Source organism: Drosophila kikkawai, chromosome 2L (assembly GCF_030179895.1).
Source record: "Drosophila kikkawai strain 14028-0561.14 chromosome 2L, DkikHiC1v2, whole genome shotgun sequence".
Taxonomy (NCBI): Eukaryota; Metazoa; Arthropoda; class Insecta; order Diptera; family Drosophilidae; genus Drosophila; species Drosophila kikkawai.
Genome location: NC_091728.1, coordinates 16482865 through 16502652, shown reverse-complemented (window position 1 = coordinate 16502652; position 19788 = coordinate 16482865). Strand labels below are relative to the sequence as shown.

General features: G+C 48.7%; 7 protein-coding genes across 9 annotated transcripts; 3 read left to right on the top strand and 4 right to left on the bottom strand.

Moving 5' to 3' along the window:
• Nucleotides 1-201: 201 nt before the first annotated feature.
• LOC108076895 (protein FAM151B) lies at nt 202-1990 on the bottom strand. 2 transcript variants are annotated; one of them, XM_017169927.1, is made up of 4 exons: nt 1897-1990; nt 1244-1450; nt 940-1181; nt 202-878 (listed from the first exon to the last, which is right to left on the bottom strand). In XM_017169927.1, the coding sequence occupies exons 1-4, from the start codon at nt 1964-1966 to the stop codon at nt 315-317; spliced, it is 1083 nt and encodes a 360-aa protein (XP_017025416.1). In that variant the 5' UTR covers nt 1967-1990; the 3' UTR covers nt 202-314. The 2 variants fall into 2 exon arrangements, with proteins under 2 accessions (XP_017025416.1, XP_017025417.1); XM_017169928.3 differs by lacking the exon at nt 1897-1990 and adding an exon at nt 1558-1758.
• Nucleotides 1991-2525: 535 nt separating this feature from the next.
• msl-2 (male-specific lethal 2) lies at nt 2526-6451 on the top strand. Of its 2 annotated transcripts, XM_017170466.3 has the most exons (4): nt 2526-2662; nt 2794-5006; nt 5067-5454; nt 5927-6451. In XM_017170466.3, the coding sequence occupies exons 2-4, from the start codon at nt 3089-3091 to the stop codon at nt 5961-5963; spliced, it is 2343 nt and encodes a 780-aa protein (XP_017025955.1). In that variant the 5' UTR covers nt 2526-2662; nt 2794-3088; the 3' UTR covers nt 5964-6451. The 2 variants fall into 2 exon arrangements, with proteins under 2 accessions (XP_017025955.1, XP_017025956.1); XM_017170467.3 differs by having other exon boundaries at nt 2643-5006; nt 5067-6451.
• Nucleotides 6452-6700: 249 nt separating this feature from the next.
• Nucleotides 6701-8521, top strand: LOC108077181 (uncharacterized). Its single transcript, XM_017170424.3, has 3 exons — nt 6701-7056; nt 7121-7392; nt 7445-8521. Exons 1-3 carry the CDS (start codon nt 6975-6977, stop codon nt 8447-8449), a joined length of 1359 nt encoding a protein of 452 aa, XP_017025913.1. The 5' UTR covers nt 6701-6974; the 3' UTR covers nt 8450-8521.
• Nucleotides 8471-11541, bottom strand: Sec5 (secretory 5). Its single transcript, XM_017170423.3, has 4 exons — nt 11350-11541; nt 10667-11281; nt 8763-10608; nt 8471-8708 (listed from the first exon to the last, which is right to left on the bottom strand). The coding sequence occupies exons 1-4, from the start codon at nt 11456-11458 to the stop codon at nt 8570-8572; spliced, it is 2709 nt and encodes a 902-aa protein (XP_017025912.1). The 5' UTR covers nt 11459-11541; the 3' UTR covers nt 8471-8569.
• A 78-nt stretch (nt 11542-11619) lies between these two features.
• Nucleotides 11620-14940, top strand: Cog3 (conserved oligomeric Golgi complex subunit 3). The gene is made up of 8 exons (XM_017170461.3): nt 11620-11893; nt 11956-12468; nt 12524-12993; nt 13052-13191; nt 13248-13408; nt 13466-13595; nt 13652-14388; nt 14451-14940. Exons 1-8 carry the CDS (start codon nt 11702-11704, stop codon nt 14823-14825), a joined length of 2718 nt encoding a protein of 905 aa, XP_017025950.1. The 5' UTR covers nt 11620-11701; the 3' UTR covers nt 14826-14940.
• Nucleotides 14939-16161, bottom strand: LOC108077212 (AN1-type zinc finger protein 2A). Its single transcript, XM_017170462.3, has 3 exons — nt 15971-16161; nt 15342-15898; nt 14939-15272 (listed from the first exon to the last, which is right to left on the bottom strand). Exons 1-3 carry the CDS (start codon nt 16023-16025, stop codon nt 15099-15101), a joined length of 786 nt encoding a protein of 261 aa, XP_017025951.1. The 5' UTR covers nt 16026-16161; the 3' UTR covers nt 14939-15098.
• A 362-nt stretch (nt 16162-16523) lies between these two features.
• On the bottom strand, nt 16524-19033 carry Snx1 (sorting nexin 1). The gene is made up of 5 exons (XM_017170576.3): nt 18740-19033; nt 18413-18516; nt 17443-18328; nt 17226-17378; nt 16524-17152 (listed from the first exon to the last, which is right to left on the bottom strand). The coding sequence occupies exons 1-5, from the start codon at nt 18926-18928 to the stop codon at nt 17102-17104; spliced, it is 1383 nt and encodes a 460-aa protein (XP_017026065.1). The 5' UTR covers nt 18929-19033; the 3' UTR covers nt 16524-17101.
• Between the last annotated feature and the right edge of the window lie 755 nt (nt 19034-19788).

The window sequence follows — 19788 nt, the reverse complement described above, 5'->3', positions numbered from 1 at the left end:
AAAAATGGATTCATTATGATGTCGACATTTTCCTAAAATTATATTATTATTTTCATTTCATCAGAGATTTAAAATGATATAAAAAAAAGATATTTTAAAAAGGATTTAATATAATATCCACATTTTCTGTACCTTAATACCATAACTTTCCTGATCTTATGTAAATTGAATTCTTGGAAACTGCAAGAATAAAAGAGATAATTCACTAAAGTTAAGCTTTTATTACATCCACACACATTCTTGGGGAAAAGTTAATTAATTAGTTAATTCCTTTCGACAATTGTACTCTTTAGTTAATAACCTATCAAAGTCGATTATAGCCGCTGCAGCCAGCTGGACACGGCCCAAAAGCAGAGGCTTATGAAACCGAAGCTAAAGAGGGACTTCAAGGTGCTGGCTCCGTTGCCAGGGTTCCCCAGATCCAGCTGCGAGGCCAGTTCCTCAGGCACGTCCAGGTAAACCCGTTCCACACCAAAGCCGAAGATTAGCTTACGCAGCTTGGCCACATCCACGTAGTCGCCGGCGGATGACCAAATGGTTAGGCTGCTCTCATTGGTCTCGTTGACGGCGGCCACCAATTGGTGTAGTTGCTCCTCGCTATTCGCCGCAATGCCGGCTCGCACAGGAAAGGTGATGCTTTGCCCGGTGGAGAGCACATTGTTGGCGCTCAATGTTTCCAGCATGCCCTCGCACTGCTCCTCTGTGTACTCGCCATCCCGGAAATCGGCGCCCCAATTGGTTGTCCAGCCTATGGAGAGAACAGCCTGCTTGTAGCGCATGCAACCGGCAAAGAATCGATCTGGATCGACGGGCACGCTTTTGTTTTGCTCCACAGGACCACTCAAGATGTCAGCGTTTATCCAAATGGGGTAAGTCATCTGCAGAGAGAGGTGGAGGGAATACTTATATGGGCAAAAAAGGTAATATCAATCAACTCACATTGGGAATATTTTCGTCCAGAATATCAAGGGAGCCTTCGAACACCTCGATGGACTTGAAGTCCAGCTTGACGCCCTTCTCCTGCCCCTCGTGATCCCGGTTAAAGTCCATTATCTGGTAGAGGAACTCCGCCAGGGTAAGATCGGAGATAATGGCCGGCGGATGGGCCATTACGGGCATGTCCTCGCCCTCGCCATTCAGCTTGCCAAGAACAATGTCCGCCTCAATAAAGTCAATGTCACCTATGGGCATAAAGAATGAGATTCATCAGATTTCTGGTGACCTTAGGAAGCACCTCCTCTACCTGTTAGAGCCTCGTCCAGCAGCTGTTGGCTGTTGACCGCGTGGGCCCATGTAATGGCAGTCAGGTTGGTGCCCCAGGTGCGCATTATGTCCCGATCCTGGAGCAATATGTTTACGATGGCCGGCCCTCCGTGCTCCTTCTCCACCACTTGGTACTGATAGTAGTTGCTGGCGTTCAAAGCAGCGCCATTGATTTGGGCCACGAGCACTGCGAGTGGACGGGAATATGGCGTTAATATTCCATAATTGGACAATGGGACGCACAGAGGGCACATAATATGATAGATAGATAAGCTCCAATGGCTTCCTTCTTACCTTTTTTTATTTACTTTTTGTATATATTACGAACAATCGCACACGCAGACATGGACAAGACAAAGCAATATCAATTTGTTTACTGTGTTTTTTGTAGCGTTTAACGGGTGAATCTTGATGAGTGTGAATGAGATGGTATTGTTATTTAAATGAGATGCACTTCCACTTTCACCGAATGCTGCAATTGAACTGCAACAACAATAATAATTCCCTGCGGAGAAGGCAAAGCAAAGCGCAGACGCCGAGAGGCGAAAGGAAATGAGAGAAAATTGAATGAAAGACGGACGCAATGTGGCGCGAAGAGTCGGGAATTCAAATTGCTGATAGCTGATATGTTACCGAGCAGCAGTATTGATGTCCATAGAGCGCGTTTCGTTGAACCCCCGACCAAGCCGCGTAGGAGCAACATCTTGGAACACTGGCTAGTTAAGAACTAAGTGCAGGATAGAAATATGAGTTGAATTGGGTTTTTACTAGCTTATCGCCAACTCTTGCTGATTTGATTAAACTTTGATTATGCCTTGTAAATTCGTATTGATAATAAATCTAATCAACAAAGGGAAGTGGGAGCATTTTCTGTCCAGGAGGGCAATATGCAAATAATATTTTTCCGGGAAGAACATATTTTGATAACATATTTTTTAAATAAATAAAAATACATATTTTGCATATCGCTTGATTTCACTGTTCCATTTGAAATATGCGCCCACCTTTGTATCGATAAAAATATGACGGTAAGAGTTTATTTTTTGTTTTTATTACAATATAAATTTCGCCCCCGAAGACTAGTTAAAAACCTTCCATTTTTAACGAATTTGTTGTCTCATTTCGAACATAAAAAACGGGACGATACAAAACATCGATATCACATCAGTGCAAAATATCGATATGGGGTTTCATGTGTTATCGGTTCTTTCAACATTCAAATACAAAAAGCTAAAATTACGCCAATTTTGCTTGGAAAATAGCTATAATTCCCGCTAGCCGCTAGTTCACAATATATCCCGCATTAGGTTTTGAAACACGCCAGATATAGTGGGAAAATAGCTAAATTGGCAACGCTGCATCTCACACTTCGCTCTGCTTCACCACCGTTGTTGCTTGGGTAATTTTTTTTTTTTTTTTGTCCTGGTGATTGTTAAACATTTAAGTGTTTTAAAATATTAACAATGACTTGAGACCAAATGTAAACATCCTCCAACTTTTTTTTTTTTTTTTTTTGCACGTGAAAAATAGTTTTAAGCCTTTGCATCAACGGAAAAGTGAAACACGAAGAAGAGCATCTTGTGAAAAGTCAATTTTTTGTGAAAACCAAGAGGATTAACGCGAAAATCTAGCATGTGCTGATGAAGTTTTAACGCGAAGGATTGCCGGTCAATTGCGGGGAGCAGCCAAGTCAGGATTCAGCAAGCAGGGGCACTGTGCGTGGTCTGTGACCAGGCGCCTGGCCAGCGGAGTCTCCGCCCTTTCTGGGTGGTAAACAAACACCCGGCATTGGTACAGTCCCAGACATACAAATATATAAAACACCATGTCGGCGCAGTCCGTCTACCTGAAGGTTACGCGAATCTCTCTGCGCTCCGCCTCGAACCTTTCCAAGCGGCGCGTGGACGAGCTGAACTCGGGTATCGGAGAGCTGCGCCGCCTGCTTTCCTGCGTTGTGTGCTGCCAGCTGCTGATGGACCCGTACTCGCCCAAGGGGAAGCGCTGCCAGCACAACGTCTGCCGACTGTGCCTGCGGGGCAAGAAGCGCCTGTTTCCCAGCTGTCCGCAATGCGAGGGGTGCTCCGACTTCAAGACCTACGAGGAGAACCGGACAATAGCCCTGTTGTTGCTCTGCTACAAGACGCTATGCGTCCACCTGCTGCAATCGTCGCTGTTCGCCCAGTTGGCGGGACTGCGTCCCCAAATGGGAGCCAGGGAGCTGGAGCTGCTGCCCCGCATCAAGCTGCCTCCAAAGAGCACCCAGGAGTTCATACGAGAGGGTTCCAACTACGACGACATGCGTGATACCTTTCTGCCGCAGCCGGACCTGCCGTTCCTCAAGGGCCTTCCCTCCTCGTTGCCCGCCGAGACACCGCCCACGACGGCGGCAACCACACCCGAGATACCGTACGAGCAGCACCTGCCCGAGCATCACCAGCAGCTGTCTATCAGCGACATTGAGCTAGAAGCGGCGGCCACAGCCGAGCAGGGTCACTTCTCGCCGCTTCCTCTGCTGCCAACGGGCTCGCGCATGGGCCTTCAGGCGCATACGGCGCAGGTAATCTTCACCAGCGGCAACACAGACACCACAGAGTCCGGGTTCATGGAGCAGGCGTGGACCGGTCAGGTGGATCTCTCCGAGGCCATTTCAGTCCCCAGCTTTCCGAGCAACAACACAAACTTTACCGTCTCCTATCTAATGCCCGCGGGAGCATCCACGCCGTTCGATGCCCAGGAGCTTCACATTGGTCAGGTGGTGCAAATCGGGGATTCTTCACAAACGGCTGTGCTCACAGCCGTTGAGGAGCCTCTAAGGGATGAGGAGGAGGAGGCCGTGCTACAAGGCCCCGAGGAAAACGAGGAAGGCATCTCGCAACTTAATGTTTTGGCCGTTCCAGAGGAGCCAGAAGGATTAGCCGTGCTGTCCGCTACAGAGGACCTGGAGGAGCCTGAGCAGTTGGCTCTGTTGACCGTCACTGAGGGGCCCGAGGAGCTAGCTGTGCTGCCGGTCAAAGGGAAGCCCGAAGAGTTGACTTTGGCAACGGTTGCGCAGGAGTCCGAGGAGCTAACTGTGCTGTCTGGTACAAAGGAGCCCAAGGAGCCAGTGAAGGTGAAAAGCGGCAAGAGGAAACTAGACCAAATTGAGGAAGATCTCGTAGACGAGGAGCACGAAGACAAAGTGGACGAGATCCCAAAAAAGGTGGTCAAGGAGGCCAAGAAGGCGGAGCCAGAAGGCCCAGTTACACGCAAAAGAGCGCGTAGTCCCAAAATCCCAGTCCAGAAAATCGAAGCAGAGAATAAATCGGAGCCGGCCACACAGCTGCAGTCGGCAAAGAGTGCCTTCCGTCGGGTTCGCGGCAAGGAGGATAAGGATAAGGAGAGGCCACCAAAGTCCAAGTGCCGTTGCGGTATCGCCAAAACGGCCAATCCTCTTACCACCTGCCGCACCTCGCGCTGTCCCTGCTACAAGAACGGCAATAGTTGTAACGGCTGTAATTGCGTTAGCTGCAAAAATCCCCACAAGGTGGACTTCATGGAGAGTGACGACGAGGATGGGGAGGAAGCCATGAAGAGCGATGAGGAAAAGGATAGCAACCAGCAGAAGGCAATGCCTGCTCCACAAGAGGAGAAAAGTGCCGATGCAACTCCGGAAACGGCTGCTCCAGCCCTGGTGCCGGTCAGCAATCTACAGCAGTCAAAGCATAAGTTAGTGCTGGTCCTGAATGAGAACGGTGTGTACCAGGGTAAGTTCGCATACACAAACGCCAGTATGGGTTCTCTTTTAAGCCTTTACTCTCTTGCAGGCTTTAATATCTTTCAGGGAAGCAAGCCCCTTGACCCGGAATCTTTTGGCTACGTACGCGTCCCGCTGCATAATAATGATGGCAACAGCTCCCTTCCTCAATATGCCTACATTATGCCGCCGGCAACACCTGCTGGTCCAGCACCATCGCCACCGCCACCGCCACCACCTCCTCCAGCACCGGAAAGAGAAGTGCTTGAGCCACCGCCAAAGAAGTTCAGGACTGGCTGTAGGACAAGGCGTGGAATGGCCAACTTCTCGGCCCTCGACACAGTGGACGAGCTTGTCAGTGGCGGATCAACGAGCAATTCTGCCGCTGGCGACAGATTGTCGGCCACTGACAATGCCCACTCGCTGTTCGAGGAGATCATGTCGGGCTCGGATGATTTGTAAGCAAGGCGATTCATGCATAGATGTTGTGTCTTCATCCCAAGATCTTATTTAACTCCTTTTTTTTCTGAATTTTTTTTTTACATTTTATTTTTGTTTAGTTTATTTTGTGATTCCTGAAGATATACCCTTAAAGGGTATTTATTATCTTTGTCTCCTGTGTGTTAGTTATGGCTAGGCCCCTCAAGTTTTGGATAGTCTCACTAGGCAATACTTGGGGGGTCTTTATAACTAGCCAATGCTTATTCTGGTTATTATTTCCACTGATATGCACAGAAAACGCTGTAGATTTGAAACGAAAAGCTGTCCAGAGTATGAAATTTGTTTTACCTACTCTTACCATAGATACCGTTTTAAATGTATATCGATTTCTGCTTAATTTTTTTTCTTTACATGTAATGTATTTATTTTCATCTATGTACTTCGTTTGTACTCAACCAACTCACAAATCAACTCCCAAATATCTTTTAGGGGCATTCTACATGAGGATTTCCCAGACTTTTTGTAAACGTCAAGCCAATGTTTCCACCAAACGGAAATCTTAAGCAATTAGTCGTGTAGAATTAAGCAAGGCAAGTTACATACTAACTATATATGTATATGTAAAGCAATTTCTGCAGCTGCCGCAGGCCAAAAACGAAATATTCTTAAACTTAAATAAGGGCAAAGCAATAGTCATACCTATTTTTTTTTCTTCTTTCTCGTTTAACGAACAACGATATGTAAGAAAATCTTTGAATGCTTTGCTCAGAATGTGGTTGCTGTGAGAGGAAAGGATAACCAGACATCTCTTCTAAGTTAAGACAATTTTTTTGAATAGGTTAAGAAACTTTTTTTGAGCATGAACCTTTTTTTTGAGCACGTGAATCTTTCATAAGAAAAGAAAATAAATGTAAACGCCATAATATTATAAAGGCAACAATATAAAATATGTAAAAAAAAGATACATAAATATATGCATTGATATTCCAAATATATTTCAAATTGTTTTTAGTATGTGTTTGTGTTTCTAGCATGGGGATATAAATAAAAAGGTAAGGAAAGCCACAGGGTATGTAGTCTCCGAAAGTATCAGAAATATTTCTTTAAGTCTAATGAAATATTTCAGAAAATACAATATAATAAATTTGAACGTGAAAAAACTAAACTCTAAAGATTTTTTAAAGGTGATTCAAGAGTTCTGAACACCAGCTTTTCAGTCTTGAGTTATTTGCAAAACAAATGAAAAGCACGGAGTGTCTTGGCTCAAGTAAAGTCACTCATTCATTCTCAATTCCGAGTTTAATCAGCGACTCCACGAGAATAGTCGCCCTTAGATAAGCCACGAATCGCCGCCGTCGTCGCCTGCTGTTGCTTGCTCATCATTATCTCTTGATTAACGCGACGGCGGCTGTTGTCGATCCTCAGTGCGTGTTTGTCCCGAGTCGCGAGCTGAGTTCCCAGAATCCAAAGCGGAGAGGCTAGTTCCCCTACTTTTTGCCACACTGATAAGCAGAAGTTCAACCTAAACCCAGGCAAGATGAAGCCGCTGATAACTATCCTACTCGTGGGAATGCTGACGAGTAGCTGTTACTTTGCCCATGCCCAGGATGCTGTCGATGGTGAGTGGAGAAGCGTCCTATTTCAAACCCTAAAATGGAAAGTTCATGCATGACCTTTGAGCAGCCGCCGTCGAGCAGGAAGCGGGCGATCCAAATGACGCAGATAACATCGAAGCCAGCAAGGTTCGCATTGCCGCGCAGGTTGAGGCCATGCTGGAGCATTTCCAGCAAGAAGATCCGACGGGCCTGCCTGGAGTGCCCATTCCCGATCCCATGGAAGTGCCCGATGTCAAGAAGAGCCTGGGAATGGGCACATTGGTGATGAAAGAAGTCAAGGCCCACGGTTTGTCCAAATTTCGCATCGATAAACTGAACTTGGACTTGAAGGAACTGAGGGTAAGTTTGCTAGAGATTTTTAAAAGGAATTCTATTTCATAATAACTCACAGATCAATGGTGGCCTACAATTGGATGAGATGCTGTGTAAGGGAAACTATGAGCTCGCCTCCTTTTTTTCAAAGACCAAAGGACCCTTCACCGTGCTGCTCCGAAATGTCTATGCGGAAGCAACGGCCTTCTTGGCGGTGGAACGAGACGGTCACTTGAACACGGACCGCGTTAAGATTGACATTACCTTTGCAAACATGGCCATGGACTTCCAGAACCTCGGCTTCCTGGGCTCCGTCTTTCAGAGCGTGGTTAACTCAGCCCCAAATCTGGTGTTCGACGCCATGAAGCCGTTCATGCTTCAGGAGGCGGAGAAGAAAATGCGCCTGGAGATCGCCAATATGATCCAGACCTCGCTGGGTGACCGCAAGCTGCCCAACTCTATCACACCGCTGGACAGCGCCATTGCCATGGGCCGAAAGATAGTGCGACAGAAGGGTTACGATCCGTATCACCTGCCCGATATGAATAGGACGATGGGCGTGTTCAGTGTCCAGTTGGCCCACACCTGGATCAACGGCGTCTCCAGTTTCTACCGCGTTGGTAACATCACAGCCGGCATGGCCAACAAGACGGTGTCGGTGCTTCTGCAGCTAGGCACCCAGCAGATAACTGGTGCCGGCCAGTGGGAGGTGGGTCTGGGCATGATGACACGTGTGGGTCAGGTCCAATTCACAGTGCAGCAAATCCGGGCCACCATAGGCTTAAGCCAGTCCATGGACACGAGGAAGCGGGCACAGGTCACCGATCTGCAGTTTGATATGGGCAACATCCAGGTGCGTTGCGATGGCGCTGGCACCTTGGACTACATCATGGAGTTCCTGGTGAATGTGATACCCAATCTGTTGCGGTATCAGATTATGGACGCCATCGAGAACCCGATCAAGCAGCGCGTGCAGGAGAAGTTCAATGCCATCGATGTGGAGCAAGTCATCAAGCTGATGGCTGAGAAGTACGAGAAAGAGGGCAGTGACTTTACCTTTGACCCAAAGCTGTTGGGAATCTAAGATAGAGTAACAGTGAGGGAGTTTTTGCAATAAAGGTTTATCTTTATCCCAGAAGATCGGGAGTCATCACAAGCTATTATCGTTAAGGCTATCTATCTAAAAGTTGGCAGTGGAATGTCCTTATGGTTCCTTGACCCCAAAACAGAGCAACTGCAGCCGCATATTCCGCTTAACCCGCTCCAGGATCTCGTCCGCCTTGCGCTTCTGCTCGCCATTCAGGGGGGGATTGATGGCCTCCAGTGCCTCCATGAAATAGTTTCTATAGGAAAATAGAGTTCCTTAACTCTCCCCGATATCTCACAAGTTTACTTACTTGGCCGTTTCATTGACATATCCCTCCAGGGCATCCCTCAGCAGGCGTATGTCCACATGCGCCTGAATTGCGCCCGTAAAACTGAACCGCTGGACACAGCTCATCAGGCGGGCCAGCTCCTCGGATATGGTCTGCACAATTGACTCGAGGATCGGTCGCAATAAAGCCGGCGATATGCTGTAGATCTCCGAGTAGACGCCGACCAGATTATCGCAGCACTCGTGGGCATACGGCCGCAGCTGACCAATCTCCATCTCGTGATCCCATTGGAAGCGACCCAGGTACATGGAGGGTTCGATGGTGCCCACCAGCGGGTCGCCCTTGTGCTCCACGTACTCCTCCAGTAGATTGGTAAAGAGCTGGTTCACCGTGTACCTGGCCGTTTCGATGGCCAGCGTGGGCAGTGGGTAGCCGTAGCGCACAAATATCTCACCAAGATGCTGGAAGAAGCTCTTGTTGCAGTACGCATAGTTGGCCAGGCAGCAGAGCATGCGCTGCTCCCAGGTGACAGCTGCTGTGCCACTACCTAATCCTACTCCTCCTCCACTTCCAGCCACCGAATCTGGCTGCTGGGCATTCGGGAATCCCAGCAACTGTGACACATTGTGCGTGGGTGTCTCCTCGTCGTGGGAGTGAAAGGCCAGCTCTTCGATGACACCGCTGAAGGCGGAAAGGAACTCCTGCAGCCGTTGGGTCACCTCCCGCTGGCCATCCGACTGCGGCTCCAGAAGATTGCCCTCCCTTGCCTCCGGCTGCATGCACACTGTCTGCACTTCATCCAGTGTTTCGATGAGGAGAGCTTCGAGGGCGGCCGGTAAGAGAGTGGCGCCTGGATATTCCTCCACTCCGAGCTCCCAGGTCTCATGTGTGCCCAGCTTCTTGCAGCGATCCGTGGCCCGCTTGAAGATGATTGAGAAGCAAAATAGACGCACCTCATCGATAAGCTTCTGTATGATGTCCAGTGCCTCCGAGGGCAGGTCCAGGCTGATGAGCGAGGCATAGGCGATCCTTGTGTAGCGCAGACACTGCGGAATCCAGGGCAAGAACTGATGCGTGGCCGAGGCAGAGCCAATGGGCCAGGAGAGCCCGCTGGTCTGGCGCAGGGCCCGCTGATCCGCAGCAATAAGGATGGCCAGCCGCAAGTAGACACAAAACTTCTCAATGGCAGTCAGCACCATGCGCTTAAAGTCGCCGGGCTTGGGATCATGGGGACCGCGCAGCTCTCCAGTGAAGTACAGCTGACCCAGGCGCCACAAGTCCGGCAGCTGGGAGGCGGCAATGTCGCACAGCTCCTCGCAGAAGTTCACCCGACTGGGCGTCTGGCTGGGATCCCTGCTCTTGGACTTCTCCTGGGCACCCGGTGAATCCTTGCTGGCATGCTGCTCGAATGTCTGGCGGAAGGTGGACTCCAGATACTTGGCCCTGGCCTCGATGGCATCCCACGCAGGATCAATGTTCCGCAGCTTATCGCCAATGGGCGTGCCACTCTGCTGCAGCTCCAGGCTGGTCAAAGCCTTGATCAACTTCTTCTGCTGCTCCACGCTCTGAGGCATCTTTACCACCTTCTCGTGCAGCTGCTTGCGTATGGAGAGTATGCGGTGGTCCACCTCCTCGAGCACCTTGCGGAATATGGGTATTTCCGTCTTGCCAAAGAGATTCTTGGCGCGGGAATAGTCGTTGACCACAATGTCATAGTCGCCTGACTTGGCCCGCCTATCCACAGAGTTGGGCAGGCAGAAGAGGAACTTGTGACGCGACAAAGCAAACAAAACAGAGCGTGTGGAGTCGGCCTTCTCCTTGCGCACCAGCACATCCGTAAAAATCTTTTGGGACTCGCTGATGGAGTCTGGAAGAGGAACAAACACCTTACAACCTTATTATCACCAGGATTAAGCTTAACTCACTCTCTATGGACGCCTCTAGAATGTTCAGTTGCTCGTTCCCGTGCAGCTTGACGTCCTCCTGCAGCTTGTCCCTGATGTTCATCAGCGTGTCCAGCTGATCAATGACGGATCCCGCATTAGACTTCAGAAACGACAGCTGTCCCTCCTTCTGGCTTTCCACCTTGCGCTTTAGATAGGCCAGACCCGCCTTGAGGTCCTCGAACGAGGTGGCCAGATGATTCTCTAGCAGGAACCAGGACGGTGAAAAATGCTCCTGCGACAGATCGCCGCAGGCGTCGGGGAACAGATCCCGCAAGTCCTCTGGTATCTTTTGCTCATTGCCCTCAATGGACAGGCCCAGTGGATCCTCCTGGGTCAGACCCGATTGGGCCAAGGTGCGCCGCCCCCAGGCAAAGTTTTGCGATGGCGACTCCTCGATCCACACAGCCGACTCCTTCAGCGGACCGATGGTCTCATGATAGGCGCGGAACTGCACTGTGGAAGTGCCCACACCGCCACTCAAAGTGGTCACTATGATGTCGCCCTTGCCCTTCGCTGGACCCGTGCGTGCTATGATCTTGTTGGGTGACTTCCACTCCGCGGACAGCAGGCAGTCGGAGCCGCAGATCTTCAGGCCTGAAAGCGAAGTGAAAACCATTAAAAATGCTGCGATGACGGAAGCGGTGTTTGAAGACTACGCCTACCAATTAAATCCTGCACTCGGGTGCCCAGGAACTCGCCGCGTATGATGACACGGGTGCCAGGTGGACCCTCCTTGGGGGACAGTCCCGTTACCACCGGCTGTGGGGCCATGGCGAGCTATTTTTAACGCGTAAAAGTTGCTCGAAATTCGGCAAAGCGAAATAAACTTTACGATGTGGCCAGTGTAGGTAAATACTTGATTTCGTTCAGTGCTGGATAAGGCAGTTCTTCCAGCGGAAAATCTTTGCCGTTTTGGCTGGAAGGAGCGACAGCCACACTCCCCGCCAGCTGATCAAACTTGTTTACGTTGCAGTTGTTCTTTTCAGATAATTCGCCATAATTATTCCGGAAAAAATGCAACCCGACCGAGTTCTGGCCACCAGGGATGACGTCGCCGCGGCACAAAGCGAAAACGAGAATTTGCGCAAAATACGCAATCGGCTGATGCAGTGGGAGTCCAAAACCGACCCCTTGGCGGCGCTAAGTGTCCAGCAGGAGGAGCTCTTGGACGTCCTTACCAATCTGTGGCGCGATAGTGGCCCAACCGTAAGTAATAAGTCCCCCCGGGTGGCGGTGTGCCAACTAAAATGTTTTCCATTTACTTTAAGGCCGCACCTGTCACCACGCCCACCACAGCAAGTGTGGGTTCTGAGGCCACGTCTCCTCCGCCGAGCAGGGGTGAGGACATCGAACTGCCCGCGGATGGGCTGCAAAATACCAATGACTTCTTGCTTTGGTTCGCTGACGTCAGCGCCGAGATCGAGGAGCGTGGCGATGCCGACTACCACAAATACCTGCAGCAGCTGGAGCAGCGCAAGGCGGAATGCTCGCACATGCTTGGCCAGATCGCCGTGGCCATGGAAAGGCTGGGCGCCCTCTGCGACGAGTATGACTTTGTGTCGCAGAAGACAAGTGCTTTGAATACGGCCAGCGAGCAGTTGATCGACGAGCAGGAGAAGCTCCAGGAGCTGAGCAACGAGATCCAACGACGGCTGCACTACTTCAGCCAGGTGGAGCTGCTCAACCAGCGGTTGCAGAGTCCCACGCTGTCGGTGGCCAGCGAAGCCTTCCGGGAATGCCTCAACAAGATCGACGATTGCCTGAGATACATCGAGGAGAACGTGCGTTGCTGGCCTTATCTTTGCTTTTTCATATCTAAATTAGCTGTACTTCCAGCCCAAATTCAAGGATGCTGCCGCCTATAACGTCAAGTACAAGCAATGCCTGGCCAAGGCCTCGGGACTGGTACGCAACTATGTGACCAGTGTGATTAATCAGGCCACCGAGGCCACCCTGCATCCCAAAAACAATCTGCCGGAGGCACCCGATGCCGCCTTTGCCTTGTACTATGGCAAGTATCAAACGGCAGCGGCGAAGGTGAAACGAGTGGCCCAGTTGATAGAATCCCGAGCGGAGCACAGCAACGAGTACGGCCAGCTAATGGCGGATCTGCAGCAGCACTATCTGGCCCAGCGGGCGAGTGTGATGTCGCCGGCTGTGAATCTGTCCATACAAAACGTAAAGGTGGCGCACAAGGGCGATCATTGCTCGCTCACCCGCAGTGCCTGTGCGTTTCTCGTCCATGTGTGCCAGGACGAGCAGCGTCTGTTCTACCAGTTTTTCAGCACAGGTGCTCCACACTTGACGTGAGTTGATTTCAGACACAATAATATAGTTTAATAATAATTTAATTGTTAATTCCAGCGTTTATTTGGAGGGATTGTGCACCATACTTTATGACACCATGCGGCCCTTTATTATACACATCAATCACCTGGAAACCCTGGCAGAGATCTGTTCTATACTGAGAATAGAAATGCTGGAGGAGCATGTTCAGCAGAATCGTAAGAATAATATTTCCGGCATTAAGATTGATTTTGTAATGAGTTTCTTGGAGCAGCTGCCGCCTTGGAGGCCTTTGCCACTATTGCACACCAACTGCTGCAGGATGTGCAGGAGCGGTTGGTTTTCCGGGCACACTTGTATCTGCAATCGGATATACAGAACTTTAATCCCTCATCGGGAGACCTGGCCTATCCGGAGAAGCTGGAAATGATGGAGGTTAATGGGAGTTCTTTTTTGTTTTCTGATTAAATTATCCTTTATGTTTTCTTGCAGAGCATTGCATTGTCCCTGCAAGAACCTGCTCCATTGCGACGCTCTGACTCGCGCGGGTCCATGATATCCAGTGTGTCGAGTGTTGTGGAGACAGAAAGCGTGGACACTGCCTACAGGGTCAAGCAAATGAGTAAGCTCTCAAAGAAAAGTTAATTTAGAACTTGGAAACTAAATAATTTTGCATAGATTCCCCAGCCGACCTGCATGGCATGTGGTATCCAACTGTGCGCCGTACATTGGTCTGCCTCTCTCGGCTGTATCGCTGCGTTGATCGTCCCATTTTCCAGGGACTCTCCCAGGAGGCCCTTAAGCTGTGCATCCAAAGTGTTTCGCATGCGGCCGGAAAGATTGCCGCCTCCAAAACGCCCATCGATGGGGAACTGTTCGAGATTAAGCATCTACTTATACTGCGGGAACAGATTGCCCCATTCCGTGTGGACTTTACGGTGAAGGAGACGTCTCTGGACTTTAGCAAGGTAAAAACAGCTGCCTTTGGATTGCTGCAGAAGCGCAAGCAGCTCTTCTCCATGGGCAGCAACAATGCCCTGCTGGAATTCCTATTGGAAGGCACACCGCAGATCAAGGAGCACCTGCTGGACTCGCGCAAGGAAGTGGACCGTCAACTGAAGACCGTGTGCGAGAGATACATCAAGGATTCGGTGCAAATGCTGGTGGGTCCGTTGGTCACATTCCTGGAAAAGGCACAGTCTCTGTTAGAGCAAGCAAAGCATTCGCAGTCGCCGGAATCCACAAAGCCCAGCTACGCTTTGAGGCAAAGCCCCTGGGCCAGTCCGCAGCAAATCAGCAGCATTATCCAGGAGACCCAGCGCCTGATCAAGGCCAAGTTGGCAGTACTCCAGCGGGCAATGCAACTATACCTAAGCAATCGTGATACGGAATTCATTATCTTTCGTCCTATAAGAGTAAGTATGAAGGGTTTTTCTTTTTGTTTGCCTTATTCTTAAGCTTGGTTTCTCCCTTTCAGAACAACATCATTCAGTCCTTTGTGAAGCTGGAGCAACTGCTGACCACCAACGGCTACTCTACCGATGATATGATCATTACAAGTTGCCCATCGGCCGAGCAAGTGTCTATATTGCTTTCCAGCGCCAGTATTCTGGCTGCCGAGGGTGTGGCCAGCTTTGCAGCGGCTGCCAGGAAAATCAGCACCTCGTCCTCGGTGGATGGAGCCACCACGGCGAGCAGAAAGCTCAGCACTCAGCTCTCAAACAAGTCACAATCACAACTGGTGGAAACCAAGGAAGCCCAGATAGAAGTGGTGCCTGCCGAGGGCCCACCGCCAGAGAAGACATTAGAGGAGGAGGAGGTGACCACACCAACCCAGGCCATTTCGGAATAATTTGCAATTTATGTAACCTGTATGTGTATCCTATTTATGTAACATATTTAAGCGCCTAGAGATCGTTTCCTTATATCCCTTACAGCTCGCTATATATATTCTTTCCAAAAATGTAGACTTAACATTGATTTATTTTTGCTAAACCACGTAGAATGTGACAAAGTCAAAGTAAATTACCAACAAAATATTACAATTAACAGAATGTTTGCTTTTGTTTGCTTAACTAGAGCTAATAGTTGGTCAAGTAGGGGATATGTAGGGGTTGCGGTAGAACTAGGACAGCAGACATTTGTCCTTGCCACTTCCCTGCTGGCTGCCGCCCACCGTCACCTGTTGGGCATTGTTTTGGTTTTGGCTTTGAGGCTGCTGCTGTCGGTTGCGTTCCGATGCGTCATCCTGTTCCATGATTGATAAGGCCAGGGCTCGAGCAAGGGCTTCGTCTTCGCTCTGCAATAAATTGGTTAATTGATAATTAGATATTTCTAGAACAGTCTCGACTCTAGAGAAACCACCTACCATATTTCCCTGTATCGTTTGTACTTGTGTGGCCTGCACTGCTGCTGCTGCAGCGGCTCTCGGCCTTGGATTCGAGGTACCCACATTGCTTGCTGTCGGCTTGTTCTGCCTGCGTTTCTCCGCAGCCTGGGCAGCCATCGAGCGCGTGTCCGAAGACTTGAAGATTGACTGCCAGCCTCCGATAAATGACGTTGCTGGGGCTATTGGGTTACTCGCTGGCTGGCAGTCGTGGTCGCTGGTATGGCGATGACGTAGGCAGAAATTCAAATGGCATGCTGAGCACTTCACCGGGATGAGCTCCTTGCGCTTGCAGCCCTTGGCATGGCAGCGATTCGTGTAGATCTTCTTGCTCTCCGACTTGCATTGCTGATCGATGTGCTGCCCCACAGTGACGTCGGGCTCCACTCCGGGGGGCGTGGGCACGGGTTCACGGCAGAGTGGACAGATGGGCACCTGGACGTTCTTCTTGTACGCTCCCGGGCAGTTGTGGCGCTCGTAGTTGTAGTGGGAGGCGCAGAAGACCTTGTCGCACGAGTCGCACTTAACGGGCAGAAAGTCTAAACAAATTAATTAATTTAATTAGTTGTTGATGTTTCCTGGTTGCGAAATTACGCTTTTTTGCGTCTCACCGAGTCGATTACAAGTTTTCTCGCTGCAGTGCTGGCCCAGATGTGGAAACTCCATGTTGTGGTCTGGTTGCTGATGTCTTGAAATTAAGCTCGACCAACAGATTAAGGCCTCTTTTATTCCCGGGATAAATGGAAAACTTCGAGAACAAGCCCGATTTGGACGAAAATGACTAAACAGTTTAGTAAACACTTTTTTTCGGATAGATTTTATAAACACGGCTTGCCACACCAAAAACAGTGTTGCCAGATGGAAATGTGGCTCTCTTTTGCAAGTTACCGACACTGCTATCTGGTCACACTTAAATCGATAATTCATTTGAAAATCCAAATAGGGCGTTTTAACGAAAATTTAAATAAATATCATTAACTTGAGTAAGTTTATATAAATATTTAAATTGAAAGGTATAAATATTTAGGAAACCTTTTGAATCAATACTTACATATTCTATTCGATTTGGTTAATATTTCTAATAATTATTCTAATATTATTTATAATTTTTCATTTCCTTTCAAAGCTTACTAAATATAATAAAAAACAAACTATGTACAACTATTTACATCTATACATATTTACAAATTTATTTGTTGAAATGCTCTCGTTTGTCATGATACAAAATGTTTTAATAGGAATATATATATATAAATACATAAATATATACCAACAGTAATCACGAATAATGGGTATAAACTTCAATTTGGAAATGGCCAATGAGTCTTCAATTTCTTCAGTTTCATACATCTAATAGAACCACATTGCCGCGATTTAGATAATACCGAAAATATAATGCTTAGAATGAGAATGCGCAGCCACGATCGTTCAGCTTTCTGTGAATGTATACGAGCCTTGATAGTAATTACTGTGTTTTGTGTGGAATAAAGAGATTTACGCTGCTCTTGTGTAAATGCAGCGATAAAGTTGAACATTTTCTATGCTCGAGAGAGAGAGAGAGAGGGGGGAATCAAAGAGCCGGCGGCGGCAATTGCAAGATAAGTGCTAAAGGCGATACATTTTTGTAGCTCCAAATCTGTAGATCAAGAACGAATTTGGTCCCGCTGAATAATAAGTTTCTTAGCGCGCATAGCTGTTGAAAAAGTTTCTGGAAATGCGTTGAGAATCTGCTGAAGCTAAAGTTAAACGATTTCGCGGGCAAACGGAGCAAATGCCTCCCAGTAGCTGACGATCTGAAATATAACAAAAAAGACAAGTTCATTGACCCACTTAGGCGTGTGTGTGTGTGCAAATATGAGTACGCACCTGTTGCTGATGCGCCATTTGGTCTTCTATGTACTTGATGATGTTCACCTTAAAGTCTTTCACTCTAGTCAATTCGAAACGCTCCATTTCGCGCTTTATTTCCGCCGAAATGTCGTCGAACTGCTGCTGACAGCGCTGAACCTTGCCCTGCCACTAGAGTTTAGGAATTGTGGAATTATTAGCAAATCTGATGCATTTTCTTTCGACCAAAACTCACCTCGTCCACTTCCTGCTGAGCCTGGTCCAGCTTATCCGCCCTGTTGGCCAGCTCGAAGCGACCTCGATTCTCGCGCCGCTTGGACAACTGCATCTGTGCGTACTGCCAGTTCTGGAAGGCCTTGACGCGCTCGTGGAAAATGCACTTGATGGCCCCAAACAGGCCCAGGTAGTCCTTGATGAACTCCGCCAGAATGAAAAAGTCCGAGTTGGCCTGCTCGGAGCGCAGCAGCTCGATCTTCTCCTCCACGTCCGCCAGGTTGGACAGCGCCCGCGACAGGCCAGTGTGCTCCTCGCAGGTGCTCAGCATGGCTGCCGACTTGGCCACCAGACCCGTCAGCAACGATAGTTCGCGTCGCGAGGTGACCAGGGATTTCATGGCATTGTGCAGCTTCTGCAGATTGGCATCGAGGCTCTCCACTTCGGTGATCTTGTCGTCAAACCAGGGATCATTCTCATCCATCTTGTAGGTTATCTTATTCACGGTCTCTCCCACTTTGTTAAACAATCGGATCACGCCGGCTCCGCTCAGAGCGGAGGTGTTAACCGAGCGCGGTAGCTCCTGGTCACTCTCCAGAAAGTTCATAAAGTCCAGGTCAACGCGCAGCACCGGATGCTGGGCGGTGCGGTGCACAAATCGCTCCAGAGCCGCTCGCCGGATCTCGACCCACTCCTGGTTCATCGGTGTGCCCGGCTCACTCTGCTGGGGGCTTATCTTCACCTTTGTGCTGCCAATGATGTTCTTGGACGGTGCCGGGGGAATAATGCGGCCCAGCCGCATGTACTTGCCCACCAGTAGGTCGTGTATGCCCAAGAAGTCGCTAAAGCGACGCATCGAGCTGAACTCGGTCCGCTTGAACTTGGGGATATTCGTCTTGGTCGTCACCCTAAAAGCGGCCGCGATAAGCCGAATGAACCGTGTCAATAATATGCTTGCACTATGATAAGAAAACCCCCACATGATGACTCACTTGTACGCCAAATAGGAGCCCATTCCGTCGCCAATTTTCTGTGGGTCAGACACCACAATGTTGATGAAGTAGTCTCCGTCGTCGGTAAGCACCTCCTGCAGTGGCTGGATGGAAGAGGGAGAGAGAGTAGAGCTTAAATGGATGAGCAACAAGGTTCTCTGCTGGCTTGGGGGGCGGCACTCGTGACGTCGCCGCCCGAAAGCCAAACAAAGCGAAAGCAACAGTCGTCGCGGCAGCTGATAAAGAGCGAGAGCCGCCCCGAAATTAGAGCTAATTGAATAAGCATCCTGTTGTGATTGAGCTCATCCAGCCAACCGTGCTACTTACGTGCACATCTCCGATGCTGCTGGGGCTCAAAGCTGAGACGAACAGATCCCGATCGCTGCTCTCATTGCCCAGCGTTACGCTGCCGGGTGCTGGCACCTCCTCCTCCTCGTCCTCGGACGCCGACGCTGCCCCGTTGTTGATGTCCACCTCGGCGAACTCGCGCGTGTGCTCGGGGCTTTCCACATCCATGTTGGCTGCTGCTTTTAATGCCGTTCTGGTTGCTAATTGTAATTATCGTTTTCTTTCTCTTTTTCGACCGTCGTTGGTGGCAGCAGTGTGACCAGAGCCCGAGCGTGCATTGACGCTGAAAAGCTTCCGCGAAGCTTTCTTAAAAAAATACTGCAAATAAAATAAACCTATTGGAGAGGTGGAGAAACTTGCACCGTTGTTTTAAAAATGTTTTTTGGCGAATATGGTGAAAGCACTAAATAAGGAAAATGTGTCATTAAAACTTTATATTAAAATTATTTAGAACAATTATTTAAAAATGTATTTCAAAGCAATAGAAAATGTTTTATTTTTCTTTTAAAAATTACTTTGGTGAATTAGAAAATAAGTTGTACAATTTTAAAATGTATTTCCGAGCTTTAGAAAAATTTTTAAACTAATATTATTATTAAATGAAAGGTTATAAATTACAAATGCTATACAAAATTATACAACCAATTTAAATGTATTACGTTTACAAGATAAATTTCAAACTTAATTTGAACCTCGTAAATTATATTGGTAATATTCTTAATTGATTATATTTATTGCATTTCTAAAATTATTTAACATTATTTTATATCCCTCCTTAATTAATAAGTTTTTTGGGGTATTCGTGCTTCATCTAATTTGTATCCCGCAATTTTATAAGTCACCAAACATACTCCAGAATGAGTTAATGTGTTGCATGGAACCGCTCACCGCCAGCGTGGACTTCCTGGAGCTGGCCGACTTGGCTGGACCTTGGGGACATTCTGAGACCTGGAGCTGGAGCTGGTCGCGGACGCTTGAAGCTGGGCTATTAACTGTTTTGTAAGACGTGGTAACTGTGTTGTACCTGG

Excerpts from the sequence above, each read along its gene's own strand:
- LOC108076895 (XM_017169927.1), bottom strand. The coding sequence starts at position 1,966 with ATGTTGCTCCTACGCGGCTTGGTCGGGGGTTCAACGAAACGCGCTCTA. Across the intron at positions 1,451-1,896 it reads GACATCAATACTGCTGCTCG|TGCTCGTGGCCCAAATCAAT; the intron begins GTAACATATCAG and ends GTCCACTCGCAG. Across the intron at positions 1,182-1,243 it reads GCTGGACGAGGCTCTAACAG|GTGACATTGACTTTATTGAG; the intron begins GTAGAGGAGGTG and ends TTATGCCCATAG.
- msl-2 (XM_017170466.3), top strand. The coding sequence starts at position 3,089 with ATGTCGGCGCAGTCCGTCTACCTGAAGGTTACGCGAATCTCTCTGCGC. Across the intron at positions 5,007-5,066 it reads TGAGAACGGTGTGTACCAGG|GCTTTAATATCTTTCAGGGA; the intron begins GTAAGTTCGCAT and ends ACTCTCTTGCAG. Across the intron at positions 5,455-5,926 it reads ATGTCGGGCTCGGATGATTT|GGGCATTCTACATGAGGATT; the intron begins GTAAGCAAGGCG and ends AATATCTTTTAG.
- LOC108077181 (XM_017170424.3), top strand. The coding sequence starts at position 6,975 with ATGAAGCCGCTGATAACTATCCTACTCGTGGGAATGCTGACGAGTAGC. Across the intron at positions 7,057-7,120 it reads TGCCCAGGATGCTGTCGATG|CCGCCGTCGAGCAGGAAGCG; the intron begins GTGAGTGGAGAA and ends ACCTTTGAGCAG. Across the intron at positions 7,393-7,444 it reads TGGACTTGAAGGAACTGAGG|ATCAATGGTGGCCTACAATT; the intron begins GTAAGTTTGCTA and ends AATAACTCACAG.
- Sec5 (XM_017170423.3), bottom strand. The coding sequence starts at position 11,458 with ATGGCCCCACAGCCGGTGGTAACGGGACTGTCCCCCAAGGAGGGTCCA. Across the intron at positions 11,282-11,349 it reads CCGAGTGCAGGATTTAATTG|GCCTGAAGATCTGCGGCTCC; the intron begins GTAGGCGTAGTC and ends CTTCGCTTTCAG. Across the intron at positions 8,709-8,762 it reads TATGTCAATGAAACGGCCAA|AAACTATTTCATGGAGGCAC; the intron begins GTAAGTAAACTT and ends ATTTTCCTATAG.
- Cog3 (XM_017170461.3), top strand. The coding sequence starts at position 11,702 with ATGCAACCCGACCGAGTTCTGGCCACCAGGGATGACGTCGCCGCGGCA. Across the intron at positions 12,469-12,523 it reads TGAGATACATCGAGGAGAAC|CCCAAATTCAAGGATGCTGC; the intron begins GTGCGTTGCTGG and ends CTGTACTTCCAG. Across the intron at positions 13,409-13,465 it reads AGAAGCTGGAAATGATGGAG|AGCATTGCATTGTCCCTGCA; the intron begins GTTAATGGGAGT and ends GTTTTCTTGCAG.
- LOC108077212 (XM_017170462.3), bottom strand. The coding sequence starts at position 16,025 with ATGGAGTTTCCACATCTGGGCCAGCACTGCAGCGAGAAAACTTGTAAT. Across the intron at positions 15,899-15,970 it reads GAAAACTTGTAATCGACTCG|ACTTTCTGCCCGTTAAGTGC; the intron begins GTGAGACGCAAA and ends TAATTTGTTTAG. Across the intron at positions 15,273-15,341 it reads AAACGATACAGGGAAATATG|AGCGAAGACGAAGCCCTTGC; the intron begins GTAGGTGGTTTC and ends AATTTATTGCAG.
- Snx1 (XM_017170576.3), bottom strand. The coding sequence starts at position 18,928 with ATGGATGTGGAAAGCCCCGAGCACACGCGCGAGTTCGCCGAGGTGGAC. Across the intron at positions 18,329-18,412 it reads GGCTCCTATTTGGCGTACAA|GGTGACGACCAAGACGAATA; the intron begins GTGAGTCATCAT and ends GGCCGCTTTTAG. Across the intron at positions 17,153-17,225 it reads AAATGGCGCATCAGCAACAG|ATCGTCAGCTACTGGGAGGC; the intron begins GTGCGTACTCAT and ends GTTATATTTCAG.